The 11,512-nt window shown below is 37.2% G+C and overlaps 1 protein-coding gene across 1 annotated transcript; it reads left to right on the forward strand.

Moving 5' to 3' along the window:
- Positions 1-2,155: 2,155 nt before the first annotated feature.
- On the forward strand, positions 2,156-10,168 carry si:ch73-361p23.3 (tumor necrosis factor receptor superfamily member 4). Its single transcript, XM_038695822.1, has 7 exons — positions 2,156-6,542; positions 6,700-6,810; positions 7,023-7,157; positions 7,239-7,305; positions 7,437-7,651; positions 7,739-7,843; positions 8,324-10,168. Exons 1-7 carry the CDS (start codon positions 6,461-6,463, stop codon positions 8,407-8,409), a joined length of 801 nt encoding a protein of 266 aa, XP_038551750.1. The 5' UTR covers positions 2,156-6,460; the 3' UTR covers positions 8,410-10,168.
- The last annotated feature ends 1,344 nt before the right edge of the window (positions 10,169-11,512 follow it).

Genomic DNA, 11,512 nt, shown 5'->3' on the forward strand with positions numbered 1-11,512 from the left:
TTCATAATCAGAATAAGAAATACATCATTGATCCGAAAGGAACCGAAATAACAATATATAAATATAAGGTAGTGTGGATATTTACAGTATTTTACAGCAAACATAAATGTAAAGTTAATAGTAGTGTAGAATAAAATAGTAATAGCAATACTGAGTGCAAACATGGATACAAATATAAATAAATAAATATAAGGAGTGTAGATATAGGAGTTTGCATTTTATTTCACTCTGACAGCAAAGTTGATTTGTAAAATGTAAAATGTAAACATTTTCAACCTATAGATTTAAAGCAATGTCAAAATGAGGGTGAGCCTTATTATCTTCTGGAGATTTGTTCCTGCTTTTCTATGTTTAGTTTGGACCCTGCTGGGACTTTTTTATGAGTCTTCTTCTATCTTCCTTTTCTCCAATAACAATAGAAGACTTAATGGGAAAACCAGTTTCCTGCTCTTTTATGTTAAATGTCTTTCTTAATTTGAAAGAGATTTGGAGTTACATATTGTATATACTGACTGTAATGCTTTATGAAATGAATATAAATAGCAGCAGTAGTAGAAGTAATGAGCAGTGGTTGTCATATTTCAGGTAAGTGAGTTCAGTGTCCACCTTAGGGAATATGGGAGACGCACATTCATGTATAAATATCTGGACTTTGGTTAGTAAAAACCCAAAAACCCAAACACACAATATTTTCTCATGGGTAGTATGATAATTACTGTGCTGTTTTTGCATTATACCTGCTTTAATCAAATGCTTTTACTGTGCAGTTTGTTTTCTTGTTCTGTACTCACCCACATGAACTGCAGGGCGTTGTGCTAACCACACTGTCCCTTTATTTTTATTGCCAGGCATATGTTATTGCTGCTGCTAGAAACATAGATCATATCACATCCTGTGTGCAGAGGCTTTTTATCTACTTTAAATCTGTTGCTAAAAAACAATAATGTCTTTTGAGCTGGGAAAATGTGGTATCATTACTGTCAGCCTATTAATAATGTCAAGTAAATAGAAATGTCTTTAATGTGGAATATTGCTTTAAAGGTGCTGTGTTTTTGTGGAAGACACAAGTCGGTCCATCCTTTTAATGTGTGTGTCAACTGGCCAATTATGTCTTTTCAGAGTGGTGTTACTGACCATGAGTGCTGTGTCTTAAGCGACCACCGTCCTTTGACTGGTAAAGGTAACCAGAAATACACAGTTAGAAAAAGACCTAATAAAAATCTCACTGCAGTAGAATGCGCAAATACTTTATTTTCCGTTAAGCATGAAACCTCCGCTCCGTAAATCCAACTTTCAACACAAAACAGAGTAACACATTTTGAGCCCAAAAGCAACAGGATGATATTGCATTCATCTGCAATATCCAGGGGTCTACTAGTCACAGCACGATCGCTCTACAAGAGGACCGCAGGGACCGTGACTGAGTGTAGGGATGGAGTAGATCTGTGAGGTACTGAGGTGCAAGTCCATGGAGAGATTTGTACATCAGTAGGAGGATTTTATATTTGATCCGGGACTTAACTTGCAGCCGGTGGAGCTTCTTCAGGATGGGAGTGTTGTGAAGTCCAAGTTTTGTGTGGGTGAGCATCCTAGCCACAGAGTTCTGGACATACTGGAGTCTGTCAGTAGTCTTGCTGGGCAGACCGAACAGGATATCGTTACAATAGTCAAGTCGGGAGGTGATGAAGGAGTGGATGAGGGTCTCAGCTACAGAGTTGGAGAGGCACTGTCGGAGTCTGGAGATGTTCTTAAGATGGTAAAAGGCAGTTTTAGTAGTGTTTTTGATGTGCTGTTGGAAGGAGAGAGTGGAGTCCATGATCTTAATCTTCTTTGAAGCAACATAATTATTAAACAGTAACTAAACAAATTAAGATTCAAACAGTAATTCAAATATGTTTCAGGTGATGAGAAGTGAGGACAAGGATATCCATGCATATTTATCGGAAAACCTACCCTGATCAATCAATGTCTTTGAACTATACACCAATTACTGTCTAGGGTTTTTAGCTGTATCTTTATTTCACAAAGCTGAAATTCCTTCTTTCCTCCTGGTGGCCGAATACAATGATTTCTGTCTTGTCTTTTTTTTAAGTGAAGGAAATTCACTCGCATCCAGCTGTTTACTTGCTCTAAGCATTGATAGAGTGAGTCTATGGGACCACAGTCACTTGGTGAGAGATCCCAAGAATCAAACCCTGAGGGACTCCACATGTGGTGATCTGTTCAGATTTATGGTCACCAGCACTCAACACGGTCTTATTCAATGTAAACTCATTCATTGGGCTCATTAGACTAACAAGAGCAAGATTATCCAAAATTTAGAAGGACATGAGCCCTAACTGTGTGAGATGTACCCAGTCTCTTGAAAATCATGCACACATGTTTTGGTGTTGCCCATCTCTTTTTGGTTTCTGGAAAGACATCTTTTACGCACTCTCTGAAATAAGTGGCACACAGATCGAAAATGACCCTTTTATTGCATTATTTGGGGTTTCATCACCCACATTCCAACTGACTGTACTCCTAATAACTTAATCCACTAACTTACTTACTAGTACTAACTGTACTGAAAGGTTCAGCTACAAAAAGGACACACAGTCACTGCATGGCACAGCTTTAACGTATAAGGTAACTATCTCATATGACCTTACACGCTTACAAGCTACAATGGTAATTTGAAAATGTGCCATGCTGTGGCACTACAAGAACAGTATTTAAACTTTCATGACATGCTGCGAAACTTGTCTTGGAGTTTGTTTGCTTTTGAAACTTCTCGGGAGCAAAATGTCTTTCCTGTGCAGTTTCTAGTGACACATGAAAACATGAAAAGGTCACTTGGAGTTAGAAACTCGTTAAATAGTTGTCTGATTAAAATGTTCTGTGATGTCAGAGAGAGACAAACAATGGGCTATTCTACTGATTCGCCATATAGAAATTTACTATGGCAAATGAACTCTGCACTGATGACAGCTCAGTCTGACTCATCACATCAGTGACAACAAGTATTGCAGATTAGGTTTCACTTTTTCAGCTTGTTAATTGGTTTATGTTCATGTTAAATATGAAAATATAAAGAATTTTTATGATACTCTAATTAAAACCTTTTTTATAATTTCACTGCCAGCTAAAGCTTGAGTGGAGGTGTGTGTCTTCAACATCCGCTTTCAAGAAGCGGGTTTTGTAGCATTTGTGTGGTTGTATCTTGCAGATTCATCAAGAGTATGTGGTTTTGTTTCCATTTGCAAGTCCATATGCAAAGGTATATGTCATGTTCTTACTGGCAAAACAATATAAAGCTGCATAGTTTCCGACCACAGAGTCTACCTATTTTCCAATTAGTCCTGAAAGAAAAAAAAAAGCCCAGATATAGGTTAATAACATGCCAAAATAGCTCTAAAGTGGTATTTCCTTAAAGATGATAATGAAAGATGTTTCCTAAAAACATTTATAATGGAGCAGGGAGTTGTGCAGATGGAAAATCCCTTTTTGTCAGTTTTATTGTCTGTTGTTATAATGAACGAAATGCATCGTAATGTATATATACAATATATATGTTATTATTTATTTCATATAAATCAGATGAACTCACTTATTTAGTGTATTGTTGAGGACCATCATCAATAGCTATATCAAAATCTATATTTTAATTAAAAGTTCTGTCAAAAATGTAAAATCTGTTTGAACAATTTAATTACCTGATAAGAAATTAGTGAAGTATTTAACTTCAGTATTTAATAGGTGACTGTGAGAAAGTAGCATTTAGCCTTTAAAGGGGCTTTATGCTTATTAATAAATCACATTTTTACTGCCTATTTGTCAAGGGGCTGTAACCTGTTTTCTATGTTGTTTGGAACAGCCACTATTCTGCTTCTTATGTGAGGGAATCATGTCTGGTTCTGAGTCCACTAACACCATAAAACGGCTCCCAGACAGAGATGTCAACACAGACTTCAACATATACTCCCCGTAAGGACAACAACACCAACAAAGCCCATCGGGTCAAATGAGAATCAAAACGGCGTCGGGTGAAAACACAGTCATCATCAGAAAGGCTTGTTTTGGAACTCACAAAAGCGACACGGAGTTGTCTTTCATCCTGTTCGATAGGTAAACTAACATTACTGCAAAGCATTTGAAACATATTGTGATTTTGTGCTTTAGTTGGCTCAAGTTAGATAACATTAGCTCGGTGGCTAACGCTGACCAGTTGCTAATGTTATCTGGCGCAAAATAGTAAAGGCTATCGTTAGCACAGATCTGCAGCGGTTTGCTCCGTAACAATCAATTTAGATTTGTTGTCGTTTTACCAATACTATACCATACCAATACACAGCTTCTTCACTGTCTCAGTCGCTGTAACTCACGTGAACCACATAGTATACGATACTACAACATAACAGCGCAGCACAACAACAGAGTGGAAGAGCCATTCACTACAATAACGTTACTGCGGTCTAACTGTTAGTCTGGCAACAATCTCATTTATGATATTCAGTCTAGCTCACCAACCATTTTCATTATCATCCAGTACATTTAGCTGTGCTCACATTGCTGAGCCTCCAGTGAAAGATATACAAATAACGTTAGTTACTGAAATTCAATTTTAATTTTAATTCATTTATTTAAAAGGGACAGTGCACATTAATGTGCATCAATGACGTAAGTATGCCAGAATTAGCCATAAGGCTACTTTTCATCTGTAATCCCTGGTACAAGCGGCAGGCGAGCTAACTCCAATGTATCACGTTGGCTAAAGGCTGTCAATATAAAGTTTTCATATAATTCAATTCAATTCAATTTTATTTATATAGTGCCAAATCACAACAACAGTTATCTCACAGCGCTTTTCATAAAAGAGCAGGTCTAGACCATACTCTGTGATGTTATTTACAGAAGCCCAACAAATATAACAAGCATGGATTAGTTCAACCTCAAGCTGATAAAAAAAGAAAAGTAGAAATATAATGCAGTATCTTTGAACACCCACAATCTGCTCACCATAGAGAGGTTTACTTGGTGAGGGGGTTTAATGCTAATTCTTGTGTAACTAAAATGCCAAGCATGTCTGTCATATAAAATGTTTCTTTAAATTTAGCACATTAGCAATTTGCCATTTACTGTAAAATATATTTACATATGTTGTACTTTCTAAACAGAAAGCAGTAGGCCCATTTTAAACTATTAATATGTTGAGTGTTACAGTCCATTCATGACCTTGGAAACATGAGTTTTTTTATTTTTTTTAAATCTTAACTCGGGGTCCAGTTGTTAGCTTTATGCTTCAAGATTGAAGGGGAAACCTGATTTGAGCTTTGAGACATCAAAACATCAAAACAATACATGAGTGCTAACTGGCAAACTATAACTTATTATTATCCTTTTTCTTTTGTTATGTTCATGCCCTTTTATTGTAATTGTAAATTGGGGTGGTGATAAGACACATACCTGTGGTGTGAGAGACCTGGGTTCAATTCCCCACTGTGACCCATCTACTAATGTGTCCCTGAGCAAGACACTTAACCCCTAGTTGCTCCAGAGGCGTGTAACCTCTGACATGTATAGCAATTGTAAGTCGCTTTGGATAAAAGCCAAAGGAATAAATGTAAATGTTACAAATAAGTAACACATTACAAAACATTATTAGTTTGTGCATTTAACATAGGCTATTAGTGGCCTCACTCTTTTTAAGGATTTTTATAAAGCCCCGGATCTCAAAAAGGGTTTTTTAAAAGCATAAACAAGAATAATACTTTTTTAAAAATAGCCCCCTTTCTATTTATCTATCATCCAGATCTCTTCACAATAATTTTATATCAGTCAGTCCTCTGTCCAAGCAGCAGATCAAACGTTACTCCACACTGACGTTACTCACGAGAGGAGAGAGACTGGATTCTAAAGGAGAAAACATATCTGAAAGCAATAGGCTACAGGATGCCCGAGAGCCTTATGGCATTATATTTTTGGATTTTGAATTGTCACCTGCTGTCTGAATTTTGTGTTTCCCTTTACAAAAATAAAGACACTTCCACCATAAATTGGTGCAGAAAAATTTACCAAAATGCAGGAAAGTCAGTGTTTAACGCTTAAATTGTTCTGGAGACGATCCCCAGAACCCCCTGACTAATATTATTATTTTTGGTAATAATATTAATTGTAGTAATTATAATAATACGTTGATTTATGTAGCCTATAATATTTATCAAATAAAATGTAGCTCAATGACTTAGGTGATGATTCATCTAGACACATGGCATAAGTTAGCAGAAGCAAATGAGACAATTACAGTTACAATTATTGTTTTGTTGTAGGTTGATACTTTTGCACACTACTTCAAGCAGTGTGAGGGCCAAACAACACCCTTGGAAAAGCGTGGGTTTTTCACCTTTATAAAGGTGGTGTCTCCTCTGGGGAGTTTTTATGTCTCACTCTCTGAGGTGTTTCACAAGGGAGAGTATTGAATATGGTTCTGCTCAAACTGCTTATATTCACTTTGACTTTTAATAAACTCATTATTGATGTAGACGCTAAGACTTGCCCAAAAGGTAAGACTGTCTTTTACTACACTGTAATTTTCTTCCTCATGCTGTATAATGTCATTGAATATAGTACGTTTTTTGGTAATACAACTTCCTCTACATGTGCTTTAAGCATGTTACTGTGATTGAAGGTCATTGTTTATCTGGGCACTGTGAAATCAAGGTCAAAGAACATCTATCAACGGACTTCACTGTGAAAACTGCCCTGATGGATTATACCAGCCTGAAGAGAATGATTCCAAACGTTGTGAACCATGTACAAAATGTGATGGAGGTAAGTGTTGAAGCTTTGATATGATTTGTTTTACAAAAAAGTACTGTGAGCATTAGCTGTTCAAAAGAGCCAAAACTTTCTTCAAACTGGTTCATAAAACATTTCACTTTGTCTGTTTGTCTTTTTTATGTTCAAACATTACTTTCCAAAGGAAGTGGTTGGATTTCAAGTCTCAGCCTGCCTTTAACAATGAGATGTTTTTGTCGTTGTAGATTCAGGGAGTGATGTTAAAGTGAAGTGCACGGCAGAGACAAACACAATATGTGAGTGTCGTGGAAAATTTGTTCCCAGTGACAGTGATTCTTCCACTTGCAAATGTGACATTGGATTTGGAAAAAACCAAAGAGGTACAGAGATGATCACACAACATTGCATGCAATATGCCAAAGAAATTGTCTTTATTGTGATACGTTCTTATCCCTTGCCAGAATGTGAAGAATGTGAAGAAGGATATTTCAGCAAAAGTATCAACTCTCGATGTGAGAAATGGAAAGTGTATGTCCATTGTATTCTACCGTTTTAAATACTCTGTATATGCATTAGCCTATATAAAAACATTAAATCTCATCTATGCCTAACATAGTTTACTTGTTGTTTACAGCTGTACCTTTTACTCTTCATTTCAGATGTAAATCAGGAGTGAATATTACTGGAACCAAGACCTCAGATGTTATCTGCAATGATGATTCAAAGAGTACTTATGTCACTACATCCCCCGTGTCAAACAGAAATGTTCCTCTAATCACACGCTTAACACCCCACCATCCACTTGAGAGGAGCACAGACTCACCCAATCCCACATCTGCTCCAGAACCCGCTGTCACCTCAAAAGACCCCATTGGTAAAATATTTTCTGCTATCTTTTTATGGCACAACCTCAGATTAAAAAGTAATGTTAAATAACTCGTAGCTTGCATGTCTTGTTTAGGTATGGCCCTCCTCATTTTTGGAATTGTTGGACTGCTTGTACTGACCACTGTGACCTGCAAGCTGCACATAACGTTTTGCATGCCAAGAAAACCACCAGTACAACGTATGTTGCAGCGTTAAAAGCAAAGTCATTCTGCACTGAATGGCATGACATTTTGAGAAATACAGTTGGTGTTCGGTATCATGCTGAGCGTTAGATGGGAGGATTGATACCACTCTCATGAATATGAAGCTACAGCCAGCAAATGGTTAGCTTAGCACAAAGACTGGAAGCTGGGGGTAACAGTTAGCCTTGGTCTGTCCAAAGGTAACAATCAACAAACAAAACTTCTATCTCTCTGCAAGAAATTTGAACATTAAACTCCTTGGGCTAGTAAAACACAAAACCCCATTGATAAATGCTTATGAATTATTATTTGTTGTGGTAGGAAAGATATTTTGTTATTCACATGATATTGCCCACATGTGTGCCTTTATTTTTGGCTCTGTACCATTTACAAAATGTGCCCAGTATTTTTAATAGTTTTAAAATGGCCAAAAGTAATGGAATATTTATTGATTTTGCTTTAATGTTTGTTTCCAGCAAGGGACTCATTGTGTCGGAAGCCAGTTGAGGAAAGCGGCAATGGCAGTCTGTCTTCTCTCAAACTGAATCCAGAGGAGCCCTAAGGTGAAAACCTAAAATGTGCCATCTCATACTGTGAATTTTAAGATCAGAAAATTATCACATGAATAATTTCAGACTGATCACTTATATTTTCCTTAAATAGTTGGTTTTTCATTAGAAAATACATCAGAAAAACTATTTACTGTATACCAGGTGTATTCACAATCTGCAGTGTTGTCAATATTTGACTTTTGTTTGTTCTGTTGTGATAGAATAATGGGAGAATTATATGAAAGATTTCTATGTATCTTACATCACTTTTCGTTGTTAACTGTAATTCAAGTAGGTTATGCCTTCTTTGGATTGATCATACCAAATGATCATACGATCATGTATTACACAAAACATTCACTTTGTATGTTAATATTTATTACAAATTTGGATATGCAGGTCTTTGTACAACGACCTCAGAGCTCATGCCACTAAACACCTTATAGTACTATATTACATACAGTCCTTCAAAAATGCACATATAAATATTTCCCACTTGTTATATGTTATATAGTTTAATGGGGAAAGTGACACATTTCTGAGAAATATACAGTGTGAACAATATTGTAGTAAAGGCAGTAAGAATGAATACTGTTTAAAAACTATTTTGAACTGCTGCAGAGCCTTAGAACAAGATTTTACTTCCTTCATGCTATGTTTCTATTTTTGTCATGTTTTGTTTCTTCAGCTCTGTTCCACTGGTAGCAGGTCTGTTAAAATTATGTGGGTTGGGGGAGTTCTCCTTGTGGAGTCAAATGTGTCTCTTTTCCCCGCCGAGCGATACCTCCTCTCATGTTTTCACTTCAGCCGTTGGAAAGATCGATGTTAAATGTGAGGACTTTCATGTTGTTTATGGCTCACTTGGTACTTTCCCCAGATGAGTAAGTCAGAGGAGTTATGAAAGCATGCCCTCATTCAAGTTATGTTTTAAGAAGAAATTGGATACATAAGCCTTCAAATCACAGCTAGTGTGGGGTGTACCTGGCTGGCTCTTTGTGACTAGAAGGATTTACTTGTAAAAAGCTGCAGTGTGGTTCCAACTCATTGGTTCCTTTGACAGCGCCATCTGTTGGAATACTTCTGAAATGAAATGAAATTTCTTACTCAGGTAAAAACAGCGGCCCTGATCATTTACTCAAGTGAAAAAACCAAGGCAGAACTGTAAAAATACTCTGTTACAAGTTAAAATGCTACCTTTAAAATCTTCTTCGAGAAACAGTTTCAAGGTAATAACAGTAAACTCTTTCTGCAGAAAAATGGACAATATATATCATACCTCACATATTATTATTGTTAATACTGATGCATCAATGTGCATGCAGCATTTTACTGTTGTCGCTGGTTGAGGGGGAGTGACTGTCTTTGGTTCCCAATCTAGGGGTCCGGTCCCTTCAAAAGGGTCACCAGATAAATCTAAGGTTGTTGTAAGATGATTAATTGGGTAGGAAAATAAGAAAAAGTTCTGATGCACAAATCTGTTGTCAGTTTTTGTACGTTTCTCTGTTTTTGTGTGAAATATTTGATCATTTGAAGACTTATTTAAGGGAAATCTGAGAAGTCTAGAGGGGAAGTGTCTTTTGTTAACTGCTATCAACTCATAGACATCTGAAATGTAAAAGAAGCCCCAACTGGACACTGCTTTTATGTAAGAGGTTAGTTTCTATCTGACTCTTATTGTATAGCACATTTTTTGTCAAATATTTTGACTCTGATATTTATTCTCTGTGATGCCCTGAGAGTGTGTGAATAAAGACTTTTTAAATACACGTGGCTTTTTGTACAACTAACCGAGTATGAGCCTTTGTTACTGAGAGTATGCACATACATGGTAAACAGTGCAGATGCTTTCAGTATCCAGGAAGTTGGTGTGGTTTCAAAGAAATACCAAACCCTTTTAGGGCTTTGAAGAAATTGCTGCCTCGTAAAGTACAGCAAAGTTACTCATCAAATAAAAAGAATAAATGCCACCAACTGAAAGATAACACACATCCTTAGTACATATACATATCATATAGGGTTTTACATTTTGTTAGACGGGTTGCAGGTGCTAATCTCCTTTTGTATGTGCTTTTAATTATGTAAAGGTTTTATTTATGTAAAGGTTTTATTTGCTTTAATCACTGAACTCATTGTATGTATAAGGCCTATATCTGGGACAGGCGTCTATGAGACAGTCCTTTAATTCCTTTACCACAAAACTCTTGCTCAGCAAAGATGAGATATAGGCTACTATCAAACCAGTATGAATAGTACTTAATCACTAATCATTAATCACTTACTTAATAAAAATTAGGCTACCGAGTCACAACTTTTTTCTGTCTCTCTTCTTCACCATCTAAATCTGAATGAATTGTACTTTGGTGCTCCTGGTAAAATGAACTGTATGACTGAACCGATCTAATGATGACTATGAAGATTCTCAGTCATCCAGGTCATAGTTATCCAATGAAGGTTAAAATCAAGGGCAACTGGACTTGGTTGAAGATACTGGAAGACGTTTCGTCCCTCATCCAAAGGACTTCTTCAGTTCTGACTGACTGGCAGGGAAACTCAGCTATTTAACCTCAGTGGGGTCGTTATCCCGGGTCATCGATACCGCTGGTTCGTTAGTGTTCCTTGTTGCTGTGACGACAGTCGTTACAGTCGTTAAGACTACCTGTGGCCAAGACTGAACGACCATAGTCGGTATCTTCACCTGAGGCCAATAGGTTACGTTTGTTGAGTTTCCTGGGAAGTGATGAAAGGACAGCATTGTAAGTGGGGGATAAGTGGTGGCGTAGACCCCCTCCTCTGTTCAATGACGGCTTCTCGACCCTGGTGTAGATGGCTTCCTTGACACCTCTTTCAAACCATCCATCTTCTCTGTCTAAAATGTGCACCTGGTGGTCCTCAAACGAGTGTCCTCTGTCCTTCAAATGTAAGTAGACTGCAGAGTCTTGACCTGAGGAGTTGGCCCTTCTGTGTTGAGCCATGCGTTTGTTGAAACTCAACAAACGTAACCTATTGGCCTCAGGTGAAGATACCAACGATGGTCGTTCAGTCTTGGCCACAGGTAGTCTTAACGACTGTAACGACTGTCGTCACAGCAACAAGGAACACTAACGAACCAGCGGT

This window comes from Micropterus salmoides, unplaced genomic scaffold, assembly GCF_014851395.1.
Source record: "Micropterus salmoides isolate LMB-PRFRI ecotype aquatic unplaced genomic scaffold, ASM1485139v1 Ms_hic_scaffold_4, whole genome shotgun sequence".
Taxonomy (NCBI): domain Eukaryota; kingdom Metazoa; phylum Chordata; class Actinopteri; order Centrarchiformes; family Centrarchidae; genus Micropterus; species Micropterus salmoides.